The 21,710-nt window shown below is 40.4% G+C and overlaps 1 protein-coding gene across 1 annotated transcript in view; it reads right to left on the bottom strand.

The window, feature by feature from the left end:
• Positions 1–18,160: 18,160 nt before the first annotated feature.
• Positions 18,161–21,710, bottom strand: part of LOC310940830 (zeta-sarcoglycan-like) — a gene marked incomplete at both ends in the record, with an annotated part of 150,909 nt that continues 147,359 nt past the window's right edge. The window contains one exon of the mRNA XM_083905853.1: positions 18,161–18,367. Coding sequence (XP_083761979.1) covers positions 18,161–18,367 — 207 coding nt within the window. The remainder of the gene's footprint in view (positions 18,368–21,710) is intronic.

Raw genomic sequence — 21,710 nt, 5'->3', positions numbered from 1 at the left:
AAACATGTGTGAGTCATCTTTTTTCACACTTTGCCTCCACTGGACCTCCAGAGTCCCAAATATAAGTATTTAAATGATTAAAAAGTTGATTTTGCGTAATATGGTACCTTGAACAAGTAAAGTGAACTGTTATTGACAACACTCAACAACTGAGGTAGAACTACAAATTAAGGATGAAGGGATGCTGTAGCCAAGAAAATACATAAAACCAAAGGAGAAAACTAAAGCATGTCAAAAAAGCCAAACCAATGTAGCTACTTTAGTAGTTGTCAGTTCTTGAAAGAAATGACCTGCCCAGTCCAGAGTCATTTACTGAGGCTTCACTATTGCCACAGATCATCCCAATTTCATGACAGACAGGACAAAGTGAGGTGAATTTTTTAAGAGGTGATCTAGGGGTCAAAACACAATTCTTTAGTTGACCTCACCGGTCCAGGAGCAGAAGGGTGCAGGACTGGACCAATTGTTGGCAAGGCACCAGCAATTTTGCAAAGAAGAAATGGAAAAGATAATCAAGAAAAGACAAAAATGAGACAAAATAGATGAGGCCAACAATCTGCAGCTGTAATAATGCAAAGTCTGGTGAACATGTTTTGAAAACGAATGTATCTTTTAATACAGACATCTTTGATAATTCTAATACTGTGCTTTGCTGGACGGTATTAACCTGGATAAATGTTTTCTTTGACGTTCTTAGTGTGAATCTGGTCAATCGCATTGTGTAAAGATCAGATGACTGCTAATGAACCAAATATGAAAAGACAAAATGCTTTTCAATCGCCAGAGTATGTAGGACTTTAAATGCATCACAAACCCCATTTACACAGCCAACAAAACTGATTCGCAACTCCACGGGAAATACCTTAAAGTCATTATCCAGCCGTACAAAAACACAGATAATTGGTATTCATTTGCCGCAGGTAGTAACTGAGTTACTGGTGCCACAGAACCAGTTCTAACTGCATTAAAACTCATGAACAGAGGCATAAACAAACCCCATGGAAGCTGAGTAATTGAATAAGAAAGAGTCTTTTAATATCACCTATATTTGCCTGCTGCTATGATGCCACAACGGGCATCCATTTCCACACAAAGCAGGAACCCAGAGGACTATTTATTTAACAATAGCTATGTTGTCTCTTAAATAATGAACGGTGAGATATGAAGGTTGGTATCACAATTTACCCATTGACCCCTAGGGAGAGCCATGGTGCAAGCACAGCACCAGGTCCATGTAGCGTCAGGTGACATTTTGGTCGTGTTTCCCCCCAACGACTATGATATTTCACAATAGGAGTCCATAACACAGGAAAGAATCAGTATAATGTGAAGGAAGTCGGGGAGTGATATCATAATTAATGCATAATTACAGTTGTACAATAAGTGCTCATTTTCAGTCCTTAGAGCCATGATTTAGTTGCCATTTACAGTACATAATTAAATGAATGTGTGACCTTTATATATTTTTTGAATTACCTGCATTATTGATGCCAATGTCACTTTTCATTTTTAATCCTGTTTGCTCCAAGGTGAGAAATAGTCATTCATCACTGATAGGTAGTCATCGAAAAGTGATAACTTGTTGATTCCTAAAATTCTGATTGAAATGACATGCAGTTATATTGTGATATGTACCAGTCATTTCTAAGCCTTGTGCCGGCTGTCCTTCACAAAATAGTATTCTGTTGACTGCATATATAACCGCATACAGTTAAATAAGTGTTATTTATTCCATAACATAATTTTTAGATTCATATCCAGCAATGCATTCTTCAACCTAAGCAATGTGTCCTTAGGTTTTGATATATGTAAATGAGCCCATGATAAAATCTGATGAAAGGCAGACATTTTTCGTAAAAATAAATGATCAAAAATAAAACTAATGCAAAGTCATACCTCCCTACACTCTTACAAATAAAAGTGCCAAGTAGAACCATTTAAGGTTTTTCGGCTTGTCCTCATAGGAGAACCCTTTTTGGGTCCAGGTAAAACCTTTTTATTAAGGTTCCATCTGGAACTCTTTTGGAGGGTTCCACCAAGAACCCTTTTAAAACCCTTTATTCAGGAAAGGGGTTTTAAAGGATTCTCTGGATCAAAATGGTTCTTAGTGGAACCATGAGTGTAACCAAGAACCCTTGAAAAACCCTTTCCCGATAGGTAAAGGGTTTTTCAGAAGCAAATGGTTCCACCTCAGAACATCCGCCCTTGTAGCAGGACCCTTTTGGGACGCTTATTTCTAAGAGTGTATCTAACCCATCCTTTTATAACAATCATGACTGGATTATTGTAATTCTCTATATGTTGGTTTAGCTCACCTTTTAACCGGAAAAAATAAGAGAGACCACATCACACAGTTGCGCTGTCTCCACTGGCTTCCTATTCGTTTTAGGATAGATTTTAAAATGTCATGTTTGGTTTTTAAAGCTCTGAACAATTTGGCACAATATCATCCCTCAGAACTTCTTCTTCTTCCTCACGTTCCATCCTGAGCTCCGAGGTCTAATAACTGACTGAATTTAGAACAAAACCAGGGGCAATCAGGCCTTTTCTGGAGCTGCCCCTAAACTTTGGAACAAGTTACCCATGGAAATCAAATCTGCCCCCACTATTAAAAAGTTTAAATCGAACATCTCTTCTACTTCAGGATAAAAATAGTCAACCCGGACACTTCTATTTTACTATTCTATTATGCCCCTATTTTACTGTTTTACTTCTGTTTTTATTGATGTAATGTTTTATACCTTTTATGCTGCTGTGCCTTTAAATCTGCAAAGCACTTTGCTCAACCTTGGTTGTTTTTTTAAAGGTGCTCTAGAAATAAAGTTGACTTCTCCATCAGCTATCGTTTATTTTTATCCTCAAACAACGACTCATGACTTCCAAGTCTGTTTCAACATGTGTATAAATTAATCAGCGATACCGTTTCTCAGATTTAATTTAGACGACTGAGATGTCGCTGCAATGAATACGCGTGATAGATTAGTGGTATGGGCATTATACAGACTCACAGCTGTGAATAATGACATCTGTTCTGCTGTCTAGGGGCTCGCCAGCCTGTGAGTCAGTCAGAGCAACCGCTCCAGCAGCTGATGCTGACTTGAAGCCTCACTGCCACAGAACACAGAACATAGTACGTGCGCTGTGATTGACAGCTTGACGAAGGACAAACAACAACAAAGGATGTGATAATCGGGGTGATTAGCAACAGTTGCATTGTAGATTTAAGCACTGCCAAGTTAGGGTCAAAGGGGAACCCTGAGACTCTCTCCCTGTGCAGTCATCTCTGTGTTATTATCATGCTACTTTAATGAAGGTGAGTTTTAAGTGTAATATTATGACGAGTGATAAAGGTGCACATGGCTCCCAGCTAGAGTTGTCGGGGGAGGGGCTCCATTTTGGCTGTGATAGCTGTTAATAACAGGTTCTGAATGTAAGGCAAAGACTTGGGGAGTGATGTGTTTTCATGGTGATGAGTCACACATTGCAGGATCTGCTCTTAGAGAAACCCATTGTGTGAGATATATAATTGGCTAATGGGTCCACAGAATCCAGGGTGACAAGAGAAGGTAATTGGATGATATGACTTTGAAAGTAGCTGTAATTGGCTAACATCACAAGTGCAACTCAAAGGGCCCAGATTGTTAGTGTTAAGTTTGACTTTAGTGCCAAGGGCAGGGGGTGGAACCCAATTATCTTAAGGCACTTAAGAACTCCAGGTTTGCTCGTAAACTGGCCAATTTGATTTGAGAGCAGAGATTGAAAAAGTTAGCTGAACTCCTCTTCCATCCAATGGATGGTGCAATTGTTGCAAGGTCTTCAACGCGCTTTGCAAACAAAATCCAACAATGAACTAACATTATAATTAAAATACGGTGAATTAAATAGAGATTCAAGTAAAAATACAACATTGCTTGGATTAATGTTATGTTCGTGACCATTTTCCATTTGCCAGTTACAATGACTCTTCAGGAAAATAGGTAGGTACTGTATAATATAGGTCGATGTGTGTGAGGGAGGGGAGAGGGGGAAAAGGATGGTGGCTAATCTCTTTCACTTAGCACTAAGGTGTCATTGACTGTCATTGACAACCGTGTAGCTATCTCTGCACTCTTCCCCTGGTGGCCAATGTACACAACAACGGTAACTTCAGCGACAACAACGATCGCATCAAGCTGCTCTTTCTCTCAACCAGACAAGATTAGTTTCTGGAGGGCATTCCCACTGCCCCACAGACAAGATGACTTCAGTGAGAGAGAGACCAGTACCTCAACATACTGTACAACTGCTCCTTTATTTATTCATTATTTGTTTTAGACTTTAAACAATAGCTGTAACTGATTGTGTTAGCCTGTCTTGATTAGGTGCATTAATGACTTCTCGATTTATCTGTCAATAAAGTCAAAGTCGAGCCAACTCGTTTGCTGATGTAATCACATTGACACAGAGGACGAACACTGAGCAATGAGCAACCTTTATCATATGTTATCTGTAACATTAACAGTATAGTAAACATGCCTTCTCAAAGACATTTAAACCAAACATAGGCTAATACCTTGAATTTTCAGGCAATTTAAGTGCATAACAGATTAAGGGTGCTTTCACACACGTGTTTGGTCCCTTGGTTCGGTTCGTTTGCGTTGGTTTGAATGTAATCTTGGTACTTTGGTGCGCACCAAATCAACCGGTCCAAGACTTGCCTGAAGGGCCCTACTTTGGCACGGTTTCTCCGGTGTGAAAGCAACCAAACCAAAATGTGACGAAACGGTATAGTTGAATGCATTATGGGTATGAGATGAGATACGGGATAACCCCGGATGTCTAACCCCTAGAACCTCAGCACCCGCGGTTTTGTGCCATCCTCTGCCCAGCTTCAATCCCCACCGGGCGCAGCGCTGCCATGCGAGCCAGCCGTATTCACACAAGAAGCCGCGGCGTACCCGGTGGAAAAAAATGCTCACATTGATTAGAGTGGCAGCGATCAGCTCCGGTGACCGTGTCGCTGACACAACCGGTGGAAAATCGGGGTTAGTCTGGTTCCGGTGCCGATGGTCTTTGCGGTCTATTTTGGTTTGTTTAGAACTATGCTATGTGAAAGCAAACCGTACTCACGTCTGTTTGCTACAGACTAAAGCAATCAAACTATAGGTGTGTACACGCCCTTAGATCTCTTTCATCCGGCTCTAGTCTGGGCTACGTCCACATCCGGAGGTGTGCTTCCCCCCAATCCCCCGAAGCTCAGTGACCCATCGTACCAGCTCCCAGGGCCGGCCTGGCTGCCCTCCATGCGCCAACCTAACTCTCAAATAAATCAGAAGAATTGCAGAAGGAGATTACTGAAATAAACTTGTGACCTGTCGACTTGTGCCACCAACACTGACGTGTTGATACGCCTGCTTTTCTGTTAATGCCCTAGTCCTGATAATCACTTCCCTGCTTTCAGCAAAACACCTCCAACATAATTTAGAAAGCATAGACAGGAAATGTTAAAGTGTCACAAATTTCTAAATATTCTGTGGCAGAACGACGGCAGCGTTTGTCATTTGTCACTTTTCTGAAAGTGCTGTGACAGCAAAGCTTGACAGAAAGTTGAAAAAAGATGGCTGGTCACAGAGAGGCTGACTTGTCTCCTTTACACAGCGGCTGTTTGCTATCAGTGCCCCTACACAATGCAGCACAGGCCTGAACCTTATCATCACATCCTTTTACTGTGTTGCAGGCTTGTTAGTAGTCTCCTCACAATTTTGATAAAAATGTATTCAGAGGTAGATATATGGGGCATGAAGGGTAAGATACAATTTCTTGGGAATGATGGTGTCTGGCTGTGAGGCTGAAGGCTGCAACAGCACAAATTGGCATGATGGCAGAGCAGGAGCCTCATCCTCCCCACAGGGGCCAGGGTGGGGCTCCTGGTCTGTCTGTCTAATGAGTGCAAATGTACATCTAATGAGTCAGTCATGTGCAGATTCACACTGGGCTGATTTAGTTTGACACTAAGCCCACACTGCACCATGTACTGCTAACAATAGAAGGCTACATTATGATTGTAACTGCTCGTGGCTTGTAGTGCTGCACATAAACAACTGGAAATATTTGCATGTGTTTTAATATTCATACATTAATGTCTGATTATCCTCAAACAGAAACAGCATTTACACAGTAGATGAATTATGGAGTCACCTCTCTCTCACAAACACAGCGTACAGTGTATAGTCAAAATGTGTTATGAGAGAAAGTATGAATCATATAGCTAAAACAATTTAGACCTACTCATTATTTTGAGTCTTGAATAAAACGTACAAAAAGCGAGAAAGGTAAAATTCAAACTGAAGGAAAAACATGGAGCAGAAACATGAAAACCGGAGCAACAGACAAGACTGAACATGGCACGAAACGAACAAACAAGCCAAAACGGATCAACACACACACTGAGCACATGGTGCGTTCCAGAGCCCATCCAAACCAGTTGGATGTGGGACTTATCCTACCTCCAAGTAGAAAACGTGCACTGGAATGCCTGTCGAAGTGGGACCTCCTACTAGGGAAGTCGGGGCTGATCCACCAAATTAAGTCGAAAAAAAAAATGGCGGCGCCCATTGAGTCACAAGAATAGGCTATACATTTATAGGCGACCTTGAGTGTCTTGAAAGGCGCCTTAAATATAATGCATTATTATTATTATTATTATTTACTTTTCTGTGTATAGAGTTGAAATTATGTTGCCATTGTTATCTGTTAGCATGAATATATGTAGGGCTACGTTAAAAATATACTCATGACATTACATATCGATATGTATCACTTTAACATATACGGCTCCCCTTGTGTATGTAAGTAGACTGGATTGCTGACAGTCAAAATGCCTCGTCAAACATAAAGCGAAAGCGTCGCGATCGTCCATATCTTCTAACATTCCACTTCAATTGCCTGGAACGCTTTGAAGTAGGAGCTAGTACAATTCAGGTAGAAATAAGTCCCACATCCCATTCGTTTGGATGGACTCTGGAACGCACCAATAGTGATTAAATACACGGGAAGCAGAGACAGTCAAACACAGGTGAGACAAACAAGACACAGGTGAAACACATTAGGGCGGGGGGCCGACAATCAACAGGAAAGACAGGACAGGAAGTCAAACTAACACCACAAGGAAAAAACAAACAAAGAACTGAAAACCAGACGGAACTAAAAGCACAATGTAAAGAAAACAGATCTATAAAGAGTCCAAACTGAATAAACGTTCGATGGAAAGCGCCCTGGAAAATCCACGGGTCGTGACAGACACATAAAACTTACAGAGCAGACAGACACAAAGCAATAAAATGAATAAAATACAGAGGTCCAATTGAATACAAAAAGAAGCAAATCACCACAAGGAAAGAGCCAGTAAATGATTTTTGTTGTTGCTGTTGTTTATCATTAACTTGGCTTCCATCCAACCTTCTCACATTTTTAAAAGGCCATTGACCATTTCAGCCACTGGCTTTGCCCCCAATGTACTTGAAGACTATTCATCATTGTAGACTGTGACCCGGTTCCTACCGATGTTACAAAGCATAAAGAAAAAGTCAGGTCTTTTTTCGTGGACGCCATCGTTAACCTACTACTAACTTCGGTAAAGAGTGATCATCCCATGAGTGGAAAGGGTTAAAATCCACCCAATCTTCAGTCAACAGACCAAACACATCGACATAGACGATGGAATTCTTAGTTGTTTGAGACTCACTGAGCACCGCGTTCGCGTTGAAGAAGAAATAAGCTGGAGGACATATGTCGATATTCCAAGGGACATGCTATCGACATAATGTTCTGTCCGGTCTTTCAACATTGTGTTTGGTGTGTCATCCAGCACAATTCAGAGAAGATTGGCCAAAGAAGGCGCGAGGTAAGTTAGCTAACGACAGGTTAGCTGCTGTTGCTTCAGTCTGGAACTATGATTAACCACGCCCCCTCATTTGCATACAACGATTGGAAATGAAAAAAAAAAGCCTGGAAATAAATATGGTGATCTGAAATAAATGTGGCACTTCAAAATAAAAGTCATACATGTGACACTTGGAAAGTCCCCTGAAAAGAGTATTTGTATTTATTTATGTCATAGCCATAGTAATTAAGTTCTGTTTTTATTTATTTATTTAATTTTGACTGAGATGGCTCTCCGTACCAGGTAATGTGGATGGTAAATAAAGTAAATGTAAAGTATGATAATAACATTTGCAGTGTCTGAAAATCTGCTTACAGACAAAAATGGACACCTGTCTTCTATCCTTCCAATTCCTGGCTTTTACTTGACCATGTGCTGACATCTTCTAAACGTCATGTTTATATAGCTGTTATAATGCTAGCTAGCTAGCCGACTTTTCCATAAATAACTTTTGGCTAGTTGTGTTACGCTAACGCACAGGTGTCAAACTGGCGGCCCCCCAATCAATGACATGTGGCCCCCCCACTTAATATCATGTTATAATGAAAACATGACCTCACCGTCTTTTAAGCACAGTGTTTCACTGAGGCACAGCTATCAGCGAGCAGACAGAATATAATATAAAAATATGTTTGTTAGCAATGCTAGCAAAGTTGTCGAAAGGTTTTGCAGATTCAAAACAGCGTGACCACGGCAACCCATTTGCCACGATACAGGAAGTGCCCCATAACTTCAGCATAGATTGAATTCCACCTAATTTCCTGAAACTTGGTGGGAAGACCATGGCCTCAACTCAACAGGAAGTTGGCCTTTTTTGAATTTTGCCGATTTTGGGAATCTATATACGTTCCTACAAATCTGCGCAGGAAATATATGTACTTTTCTACAAATCTACGTGCGTTTCTACAAATCTACATATGCTCCTACAAATCTATGTAGGAGCAATGTTAGCGAAGTTGTCGAAAGGTTTTGCGGATTCAAAAACGGCGTGACTACGGCAACCCTTGGCGTTTTGGCAAATTTCAACCATTCGCCACAATACAGGAAGTGCCCTATAACTAAGTTGTTTTTGTCCCACTTTTTGTTCTCTAGGCCGGCCCCTTATTGACCACACTCGACACTCATTGGCCCCCAGGTAATTTGACTTTGACACCCCTGCGTTAACGTTAACATTATCCCCAGTAATTATTCTAGATACTATACTAGACGAGATAACGACATTAAAACACGCTGACATGTTCTATTGTACTCAAAAGTTTATTTAACACTATTTACTGTACTTAACTTTATTCGTCCAACTAAGATGTGCAGGAAAAACGTTTTCGCGCTAAACCGGCAAAGGAAACATAATTTTGTTCTCCCAAATGGACAGAACATCATGATCATTGGGTTTTCTTTGACCTCTTACCACCAGATCATTTTTGTGACTAGTCAACTTAAGCCTTTTTCTATTTATTATACTGTATATAGGGCTGTCTTACTTGGAAAACTTTGTAGAAAAGCTTCACCACATTATTTAACACTGCATGCTGACAAGGTTGTTATTTTTGGTTATTGTGCTGATAATGGCATGCTGACACTCAAAAGTAAGTAACAAGGTGAATGACTTTCCCTGACTCGACTCTGCCCACCGACTTCCTTTAGGCAGTGTACAATTGACTGTGTTTTCTTTGTTTTCTAAAGGCAGTGGCTGCAAACAAAACTCCCACACAGCCTGTGAGTATACACACCGCACATCGACACATTCAGAACACAGACAATAACATCCCGAGGAGACAAGTGCTTACAGATCACACCCATCATCAGAACATTTTATACTCTCCTTACCTCTCCACATCACAGAACTCCCTCAGGATGGCCGCGCTTCACTCTGGAGCCAAAATAAAAAACGTGTTTTTATTTTCTCTGGATAATTAAAACGATAGTAAACAAAGAAAAAACTTCAGACATATTAAAAACCAAATAGGACCAGTGTGAACACGATTCTGAAAAGCCCAGAAAGGAACATACATGCTTCAGGATCCAAACACATTTTTGTTTCAGCATTTACTCGATCACTGTGATACATTTTGGCAGACGCAGGCCTCACCATATGAACCGATAATTCAGTCCTCCCACATCAGTGCATTTCCAAAACCGTGCCTCTGGTTACATAATGGCCAAAGAAATCTTGGCACGTCGTGGAAACAGAAGACCTTATCTTGCCTCCACCTGTTCGCCATCATTCAGCCTCTCACCGTTTTCACCTGCCTCTCTCACAGTGAAGAACCAAACCGTTTTCCTGTTGACGGTAATGTGTGTCAAAAAATTGCAAGTAAAGAAATTAGAGAATTTTATCTCCTGCTTTGGCAGCGCTCGTCGTTCAGATTCAACACCTCCGCCGCACAATGTCGTCAATTGTCACTCCCACGCTGCCATTCAAGTAAAGGGACAATACATGTACTTTATGTGGCATATCTCCCGTGAAGCCTTTCACACAAGGGGCAGCAAAATTATGAGTAGTGTATTTTTTTTTTGCTCTGGAGTAATTTAACCTGACAACCCAACCCTAACCCTAACCTTAACATCTGCCGGAAAGACTGCTCGTTGTCATATTTCCTATTAAAGTAACTTCACTCAATCAGCCCGTCTTCCCCTGGGTCCCCTCTGTCTGTTTCCCGTTCAAGAAACTCTGACAAACACTCAATAACTACACACTCACAAATTTAATAATTTCACAACAAGATTCTGAAACAAAGTTTCTACAGGAAAAGCTGATAAATTCTACAATAACGCTCCAAAGTACCTGATGTTATTATGTTTACAATATATCCTGAGGCTGTGACATCAGTAACTTACCATCTCTACTTTGTTTTTGTTTTTTTTTTCATTTTAAATTAAACCGTGTCAGCTCAATGTGTGTAATGAAATCCTAGAGCACATTGTCCTTGTCTATTCATTCAAACCTTGTGTCTTTCCCGGCAGCAGTTATCAAACCCAGTTGCGCCTCTTTGAGGAATCCGAGCCAATTGGGCCTTGTTCACTGCTTCTCATTGTCCAAGGGTGACAGAATGCCTCACATGCCAGTTTACTGTACAGCAGCCTTTCCCGTCTCCCCGTCCCGTGAGGACACAGGGGAGTGATTCCAGGGTGAAGCTGTAAAACAACTTGATTAGCTCTCAGGATCATCCAGAGTCTGAGTTTGTGGTCCACCTTGAACAGATGACAGCTGCAAGGCCACAGCTGCATGGGTAACTTGGCCTTCAACGGTGATTTTGTCCTCTGCTCCTGTCTATCTGTCATTTCTTCTGTTTTGATGCCATGGCATCAGTTTTATCCCTTTAATATTAAGTGATTTTCACTTCATGAAAATCCTGGAGAAGTCACCAGTCTATCACAGGGACAGAATACAGAGACACATGACTATTGACTCTCACATTCACTTTGGAGCATCTAATCTAATACATGGAGAACATGCACATTCCACATAGAAAGGCCCTTGGTTAAACTGAGAACCAAACTGGTAAACTTCTTGCAGTAAGGCGACAATGCTAACCACTGCGCCGCCACACTCCTCCTCCTCGTTAGGCACAATGCAAATGTTTTCGTTTTCGATTAGCATTAGCGTAGCTAGATGTTGTGACTGTCAGCCACGCCGGTGACATTTGCGTTCTGCCTAGTGAGGATGCACAGTGTTTGTATTGTGTTAACCCTACGCTAATGCTAATCATAGCCTTGCTAGCCTACCTTTGGAAACAGGTTCGCCAAATTAGCCGCAAAGTAGTAGCATGCTAATGCTAAATAAATATGTGCTTGTGTATTGGTGAATGGACACCGACTTCGTCGTTTCAGTATAACACCATGTTCTGCGTTGAACCGTGTGGAAATGTCTCACCCACCGTGAGGACAGCCTTTTCACTCCCACTTTCCCGCTCCAGACAGCGCAGCTGCTGCTGATGAGCCTCTGCCTGCCCGGTCAGAATTGATATCCTCCGCTCTCAAGTCCTGCTCATACATAACACTTTTGTTACTTTGTTCAATTCCACTGTCAACGAGTAAAAGTTAAGATGACGCTGATGTCATGTCCATGATGTAACCGTAGAGATTGATCTTGGTTTCATGATGCTGTGTTCTTAATGTGTTATTATGCAGTCTTCACCACACAATTATGTCACATAAAAATTAATCCAAAAATTAATTTTTTATTTTTTATCAAAAAGGTACAGTGTTAAAAACACATTTACTGACATTCAGTTTTGTCAAATTCATCCTTACCCTCACAGGTTAATTATTTTGTTTTCATTCATTTTAATTTGTTATCAATTCAGACATGTTCAAGGACTTTTAATAAATTAGAAAATAACTACTAGGAAAGGTTATTATAGTTATCATGATTAGAATTTATATAACTTTTTTCTTAATGGTAATCAATGCTTCTGAGCTTAACCCTTTAACATTGAGCATTGTATTGTGCCATCGGAAAAATTTCCAGCTGTTTCACTCACGTTGTTGCAAGAAGCCGTCGAATCAGCAAAAAAGCACCTGTGCATAGTTATTTTAATTATGTTTTATACTGAAATGTCAAATGTAACACGGACAATCTGGTGTTCATATACAACTACAATGTTTTCTTTTTGTTCTTCTTCATTTTAAATTGTTAGTACACGATTTTAACATGCAGTTAATTGTAAATAACGGCCAGATTATACGTTTTTAAGAAAATAAATTGATGGGTGTATGTCATCACACATTTTTTCCAAGTTAAATATGTTGCGAAACACCTTGCTGTGAAAAGTAGGTACACTCAGGCAGCTTACTGTGGTGAAAATAAGTGTTGTATTAAGCACATTAACTTTTTTCTCAGTAAGTATATTTCTAATGGGGCTATTGACGTGAAATCTTCAACGGATGTCAGTAACAACCCAAGTAATCAGAACTTCATCAGTTAAGTTATGTGTAATAAAGTGGAATAACACAAGGAAAAAGTATTGAACATGCTTACTGAAATGCACTTAATACTAAGTAAAAAAACAAAACCTTTGTTGGTAATTGGACACCTCCTCTATGGAGAAGCGTTTCACTGGATCTTCAATTGGATTCAAGTCAGGAGATTGACTGGGCCATTTGAGCAGCTTTATTTTCTTTCTCTGAAACCAATCGGGAGTTTCCTTGGCTTGAAGTCATTGTTCTTGCGACAATACGGTTGTGAAGGCCTTGAGAAAGACCTTTGCTTTTTACCCATCGTGAGATGCCTCTTGTGTGACACCTTGGTAATGAGAAACCTTTTTTATAGGCCATCAGTTAGGACTAAACCAGCTGATATTAATGTGCACTGATAGGGGATTCCTTTCTAAATGCTGAAAGATTTCAGCTGGTTTCTTGGCCTTTCCCATGCCTTTTCTTCCTTTCCAATCAATACTTATTCCCTGTATCGTTTCACTTTATTACACATTACATTTACACTTAATTTATGGACATTACGTTGTGATTTCTTTGTATGTGTGGATTACTTGGGTTGTCAATAGCGCCATTAGAAATGGAGAAAAATGTTGACGCGCTCAATACTTATTTTCCCCGGCTGTACATACGGAGAACAATGAGTTTGCCAATTGAATAGAAGGAGATCAGCTAAGCTGTCAGCCGATGTGGGGCTGGCATTGAAATCTGCCGCTGACGAATTGCGACAGGCTTCAATCCGTAACCTGCCTTATTTAATGGAATACTCAAATCACGTTCGAGACACAAAGTGTCCACAAAGAGGCCCCGAGTGGTAAAGCGATCTTCAGGATGAAGGTGCTGGGTCCGGCGCTTACGCTGAACACAAGAAACATTCGCCTTATATTGTAAATGCATCTTCTGTTGCTAACAAGACTGAAAAGTGTTTGGCTTTATGGGTGGAAGCACAGTGCAGATGCACTGCCAATGGGTTTTCAATGGCTGCACCTGGAAAAAAGATGAAGAGACCATTATCGACAAACTACAGGATAAGTTGAAACGCTACGAACGGAAAGTAAAAATAAGTGAGTGTACGTGTGTGTGGCGCGGCACTGAGCACAACAAGAGTCTTCAGTAAATTACCCCATTACTGTCAACAAGCCTTTCGGTTAAATGGAGACAATTGAAATTACTGTTAAGAAAGGAAGACATCCAGCAGTGTGAGGGAATGAGAAAGCATGCTGACTGGACGTAAAACAAAATTATCAAGAGATTCGTGAAAGTTAGATTTGCACAAAGTGACCGTCCGTAATGTGCAGATGTAGTTACATTGTTACCAAACAACAACAACAACAACAACAAAGGATAAAATGCATGAAGAAACAAGGTGCGAAAAAAGGTGTGTTTTGCTTTGGTTTAAACACCCAAAGATAAAGGAAAAGAGAATTGGTGAGGAGATGTGAACCACGATGAATCATCTCTCGTTGTGGCTATTCCATCAGCAGTAGGTAAATGCTACATATACAGAAACGTGTTGGCGACATGACATCACAGTGTTATGAAGCTGCATAGAAAAACCATGCAAACAAAATGGCTGATAATGAAACATGTTCCTATTACACTATTCTGCAACAAGGAGAGAATTACCATATTGTCAGGATTTTATCCCCATAATGAAGATTCATTCTCAATAAAATGTGTTCACCGAGCTACAAAATCGTGATACATACTGAACACACAAGAAAAATATTATGACGTACAATATTATTATAATAATGACTGAACCAAAGTATGACTGGTTGGGTATATGGTAATTTGGTGAAAAACACACAATCATCACCCAAGGTGTTTTTCTATACCATTTCCATAACTGTATTACTTTTTAACCACTCCAATACATTAGGTTTAGGTTCATGATTAACTAATATTTTTGTAAAAGTGATGATAACACATTAAAAAAAATGAAGACTCCAAAGATTATTTGAAAAACAATATTATTTTATTTTGTATTTTATTGGTATTGTTATATACATGGCATAATTTGTGCTTTTTTATTATCAAGAATAAAACCATAAGGTAACACATCAGAAAATTTTAAACCAGGATTGAATTGTTAATTTGCTCAACTGGATATACTGAGAACTCTACAAAACCAGGAGAGAGGGAAGGAAAAACATTGACAACTTAATAGATAGATAGGTAGATTGATAAATAGTTTGTCCACACACTTGCAAATGGTCCACTGAGGGTGAACGTTCAGACTGTGATGTGCTTTTACCAACAGCAGCAAAGGCACCTGTGTATCGCTTTGTTTAAAAAAAGAAAAAAAAAAAGACAGAAAAAAAAAGAAAGTACGTCTCAGGGCCTCAATCCAGCGGAGTCCATTCACATACAACCATATTTTATGCACCCATAATTTCAACCAAGAACATTTGCAGAATTCCAGTAACTTATACGTTAGCCAGCTTGAGAACATTCACACCGATAAAGACACCTCTGAAATGCCATCTCAACATGATGGAGTGGTTTGTGTGTATTTCGGAGTCCTGGAAAGGGTATCAACTTGGGACTCTATAGTTCGCTTGGGAGCCTTCAACACCCACGTGGACAATGATAGAGAAATCTATAGGGTTATGATTGGGAGTAATGGGCAATCTGTGTTGTACCATCAGTGTAGATGGGCCCAGGGCCTAAAATGCTGCAATATGGTTTATATGAACACAAATATGGAGTTAAAATGGCCTCTCAGTGCTTCTTTTAGCAATATCTTTAAATCCCACCTATAGAAAACCTAATTCATCAGAGGAATTTAGCCTCCTTCATCAAGATGCCAACAACTGCAGTTAGAAGGTTGTTTTCATCGCAACCAAAGAACTGGTAGACACCAATGGGGAGGATGGTCGTCAGATGAAGATGGAAGCCTGTTGGGCAAGGTTGGTTTGAGGGCCCCAAGAAACAACAGGTAAAGGTCAATAGGGCAGTGGTTATGGTTGGCGAAAAAACCTGTGGGAAGTAGAGCAGGACTTTCAATCGACCTCGAGGAAAGCATGACAAACCATTGGACAACTCAGGAGGAGGAATTAGGCCTAACCCAGTTTATACTCGGCAAAGGAAGAGAGTGTTGGCTAGTGAAAAGAACATATTGGTGAACTCTTGGAACTAGGTTAAGATTTGCAGACTCATGGGAAGCCTTCATGTATCTTTCAGATGTTTTCCTAAAAAGGAAGAGGCTCGGTATGTTTTGCCTCAGATCATCAGGGTTTCTGAAAATTGGGTTGTCTTGGCTGACACTTTTGAAGCATCGCCTGGATTTCAACAATGTGTCAGTGGCCTGGCAAACTGGGGTGGTGGTTCCTATAATTTAAAAAGTGGGATGAGAGGGTGTGCTGAAATAATTGTACTCATTACACAGCTTCACACTGGTGGTTTTCATAGATATGGCAATAACCTTTCACTGGTGCCACAAATGTTTGTATTAGATTGGCTGAAATTGGTTTATTTCGTACAATGGTTGAGTACAACCAAGCAAGGTAGGGTAAGAGTGATTCAAAAAACCCAGCATTCAGAATTCATGACTAGACTTCATATGCCATTTAGACCAGAAATGCTTTTGGATCTCCCACAAATAGGAGGACAACACTCAACTCTCTAATTGATTACAATTTGCCTGCTTATGTTGCTGAAAAGTTGAAGGGACAAAGATTGGACGAGCAATTATTCCTTATATAGGAGTGTGGCGATATTGAGGTGATGGCCAAAGGAGATGTGAAATATAACGATGTATTATTTGACGAGTGCTGATGAATAGATAGATAAATGTGGGATAAGACCAAATTTCAAATGTGACTGCTCAAGAGAAATGCGAGTGGTAAGGAAGCTAAGCAAGGTGGAATGGAAAAGTACAATAAAAGATGGAGGGAGGGACAACACAAGAGCAAAAAGAAAGTCATGCAAAAGCCGTGAAAAACAGACAGGTAAGCTATTTTGGATGAAGATGTATAATACATCAAACAAGATCAGACTTGCTCTGACGATCACCTGAGTGCCACCTGTCTAGAATCATACCATAAAATGTCTGTTCACCATAGCACCGAACGAAAACTAATACCTTATTGTAACCTAAGACATAATTACTTTTTTTTTTTTACTGTATCTCCATTTTATTTATTTTTCTTTTGTACTGCACTGTGGAACTCAAAAGATATGTAGACATACATTGGGTGGGGGGCATCATTACATGTACATGGAGAAAAGAAAAAATGGAAATAGTCGCAAAAATATAGTAAAGGAGACCAGAAATAACTACAACAACATTAAACATGGAAATCAGAGAATGTATTGGGGAAAAGCTGGTGGATGCAAGGCTGAAGCACAGTTATTTGTTTGTCTATCCAATGAATTGGGGTTAAAGAACATACAGTAGTCACTACAGGATGCGTGTTAACGTGGAAGGGTCAAACTTCAACATTAAGGTTTAATATTATATGGGAAGGAGGGGGAAGGCCTTACTGGTATAGATTGGTCCATTAGCTAGCTTCCCACTAGAATAAACCATTGTTTGATTTAATTGTTAGTTACCTGCAGAGCTAGACCAAAGTCTTTACTGATGTCAGTTTGCCAACAGATAACCCAAAATTCGAAGGCAGGGTACGTCAGTCCCCGCTGGCAAATACGCCTGTCCATATTTTAGCATCCTTACAAAAGCAGGAGTGTGATTTCTAGATCATTTTGGTTAAACGGTGAACACACTTCACTTTGTTTGTAAAAGTCGGCTGTTGTCAAGCAAACCCCCCCCAAATGTAATCGTTGTAGCTTTCAGAAGAATCATTGCACCTATTCAACGATGGCAGAGGCAGCCACTGAGCATCTTGGAGAGAGACTGTCCATCCATGACCATCCATGCATGATCTTAGCTTTTAACCCACAAACCCATCGAGTTGGCTTTTGCTTCCTGCTGAGTCATCCGTTAACTTGAATTCATTAGCAACTGACCAATCCATATTAATTTGGTTGGTGAGGTCGCTTCTCACCAAGCTCTTGTCAAGTCCTTTAGCTGGCGTTAGCATCACTCCGTGCCACAGTCCATGTTGATTTGGTCTGTTAGCAAGCGTTAAACTCTCTGCCAAGCTGTAAGCCATATAGTATTTGGTTGGTTAATGGACACAAACTTCTGGCCATGCCACAATCCATGTTGATTTGATCTGTTAGCTGGCATTAGTATCCCTCCAAGCCCTGATTCAGGAGGATTCAGTCTCTTGGCTAGCATGAGCTTCGTACTTCGAAAGTAGTCCATTTGTCCTGGGTCCATATGTCCACCTCATACTTTCAGCTCCAGAGACAAAAGTTACTTGTGGTTTGGCAGGTAGAGCCTTTCTCAGCTGGGGACAGGTAGAGCTTACCATTAGCGCAGGCACACAGCTCGTAGACAGTCTGTTTAGTGTAGGTGGTACCTGCAGGCGCCCCCTCCAGGGGATCCACAGCACTGCCGAGGGGAATGTTGCCCAGCCTGATGGCGTTGGCATCTAGAAAGATCTGTGAATATGGAACACAAGTTGATTTAGAAAACACTTGATATAATGAAGAACAACTGTCAGCAACAAGAGCAAGCACAACAGTACAATACAATTATACATAAATATGACATGGATTCAGAGGCGTTGATGTTATGCCTGTCGAGGAGGGAGACCATACTGTATGGACTGTCTTGACGAAGTAAACACAGAAAAACATAAAGTTATGTTTTCAAAAAGAAGAAAATAATCTATAGTTGTAGTACAGAAAAACAGAGAGCACACTGCTGTGGGGGTTTGTGCTATTGGAGACTAAGATTGTGAAAAAACATATACAGAGAAAGATGGGAGTTTTTATTTTGTAACTTCAGGCTAACACTCTGGATTTCTGACTTAAAATGACAGGTATGTCGAACACTCAGCTTTGGTTGCATTTTGTCCAGCGGCTCACAATACTTCACATTAATGCCGTATTGTCCCTGTTAACTGTGCTAACTGCTAACTGTGACTGACACACACGACTGCACTGAAAAAGCTATGAATGCAACAACAGAGGGGAAACGGCGGTGGGGGTGGGGATGGGGAGAGGGAAATAAAAATGTTGACTCCAAAGTTATTGGAAGTATATGAGACGGAATAGAGAAAGGAACACAAGATGAATGAAGGAGAAGGCAAAGAATGCTTTGAGGGACTGAGACATTCCCACAAGTGAGAAACCAATTAGTATTACTAATGATTCTACATTGGCTGACAGGGCACATCTCAATCTATTTAAACAACACACACACACAGAATAAAATGATGTGCATTCATAAGTCACTGACCTCAATATAAAAAGGAAGGTAATCAGAGCCTAAAGGAGGTGTCATCCTTTTAGTCAAGAGGTATTTTTTTACAAGGTCTTGTGGACCTTGATGTGTTATATGGGGTGATATTTAATCAATAAATGACTAGGCAAACAGGATATGCAGTATTTTAATCACACAACTCCTCCTAAGGGAAAACAAATACATTTAAATAATATGTAGATTTTTGTTTGTTTTTTTTTAAAGGCGACAATACCTAGTTTTTGCTGGTGGCAAATTAAGTGTTATAGCTTCAGTAGATACATAATGGTGTTGATCATTGAGCTTTTTTCATCCACTGCACTGACAAAACTACTGGTGTGTTTCAGCAGGACAGAAAAAAAAATATTATTATAATAGAGCTAAAGTTAATTTAAAAAAACAGCTACGTTCACTACAACTGAAGTGAAAGCTAATTTGGCTATACATATTTATGATGATAAGGTCTAAGTTAAATCTGATAGCATTTTTCATGGCCATACCTTTTATTACTATGACGTTTAAACGATATACTGCCTTCGTATGTAGACATATTTATTGTTTGCTTAACACTCCTGTTTGTACATAGGTAGTTTTAACACTTCAGTATTTACTCCAACTCACTCAACCAACTTATTAGCCTGCCATGGTCATTGGTTTTAATGGATACATAGTAAAAATGACAATGGGACATTTCAGAATGTAGTGAAAAAACATATTATGTGCACTTCTTTTCCTATGTGCCAGGCAAAGAAAAAAATACCACACCACATTTCTAAATGTCAATGTATCCCTTTTACAGGTCCCCGGTGCTTACCTGTCATCTTCCCTTTGGCTCCCCCAATAAAAAGCTGCCAGGGCTCAGTTACAGCCTTACTGAGGAGAGGACTCAGTCACGGTTGACAACATAACCCAAATCTAATTCCAACACCCAGCTTGCCATGGCAACACAATCCTTAACATGGGCATGGCGATGTGATGTGAGAATGGGGGGAGATTGGTGCGTGCATGTGGAAATGCCAATAAAATTACAGGTTATCCTCCCATAACATTGGAAACATCATGGCAACAAACTGAGGGGGAGTGAACAAAATGGTAAAGATGGAGGACGAGAGGTGACGAACAAGAAGCAAAGAGGAGGAGGAGGTTGATGATTATTAGAGATTGGAAAAAAGGTGGGGATTAGAAATGACAATGTACAAGGAGGGATGGGATGAGTAAGTGATCGATAGGAATGAGGTGAGAGGGGAGGAGCCGGTGGATAGGAAGGGTAAGATAGAAATGGATCGGCGCTTGGTAGCAGGTAATGAGGACAGTTCAGGAGAAGTGGTGGATGGACAGTTGGATAGATGGGTAAAAAGAGGGAAGGGAAGTAGAGGAAGAAGAGAGGAAGTCATTTGTTGTCGCTTTAGGTTGGATTAGTGCTGACATTCACCCGAAATGAAAGCGTCTGTGAACATTAGGTTGATCTGTACACAAGGGCATGTTGAAAATACATGTCTCTGTGAATATGGTTTGTTTCTGACTTTATTGTTCATGTGCTTACGCCCTCAATTCTTTTAGATCTTTGAAACAAAACAAAGTCAGGAATAGGTCTGATCACATTGTTATAAAATGTTATCAAGTGAACAACAATTTACAGGAATTCTCTTTTGCAGTGTTCAATTTCTTATTTGATTATTAGCAGTTTCAGTGCACAGCTTCTCCCTAGGGGGTCGGCAAAGCAGATCATCGGCCTCAGTCTTGCTCTAGCTCTTGTGTCCTCTTCTGTTAATCAAACTGTCCAACATGTCCTCCTTCAAAAGATCCATGATCCTTCTCTGTGGTCTTTTCCTTCTGCCCGGCAGCTCCTTCTTCAACATCCTTCCAATATATTCACTTTCTCTCCTCTGCACGTGACCAAACCATCTCAACCATGCCTCTCTTACTTTATTTACAAGCTCTTGAATATGCTAATTTCTAATCCTGCCCATCCAGGTTAACTCCCAATGAAAATCTCAGCATCTTCAGCTCTGCCACATCATAATAGCAGGTCTCCTCCTCCACTTTTTCTATGCAATTCCCTTCCTTTGGATACTTCGCTTTATTTCCTTGTTCCACCGACACACTTCTTGGTTGTATCCCTCGCTACTTTAGCCGCACGTTCCCAATCATCTGGTTACTTTTCAATGCCTTCCAGAGCCTGTTGCAACTCCCTCCCTGAACATTGTGTAACCTTATTCCCTCCTTAGCGTCCACCATTTAATCCTTGGCTCTGCCTTCATTCGCTTCGTCGTCTTAGTTTCTGAAGTCATCCTACAGACCCTAACCCTACCATGCAGTGCTGCCTTGCCACGTTCTCACCTGGCATCACCTTGCAGTCTCCCATCTCTTTCATATGCAATATAAAGGATTTCTGCATAGTCTACATGTGAGCATCTTCCTCCACTCTCATAGATCACCCTATCTAACGACCTTCTGACCTTCTACATTTCTCTTCTTAATGCCAAACCTACCCAAAACCTCCTCAAGCAAAACAGTGGAAACACATTAGATTCTAAA

This window comes from Microchirus variegatus, assembly GCF_963457635.1.
Source record: "Microchirus variegatus genome assembly, chromosome: 19".
NCBI classification, from domain to species: Eukaryota; Metazoa; Chordata; class Actinopteri; order Pleuronectiformes; family Soleidae; genus Microchirus; species Microchirus variegatus.
Note: the sequence above shows the minus strand (reverse complement) of the source record. Positions and strands in the feature narration are given on the sequence as shown.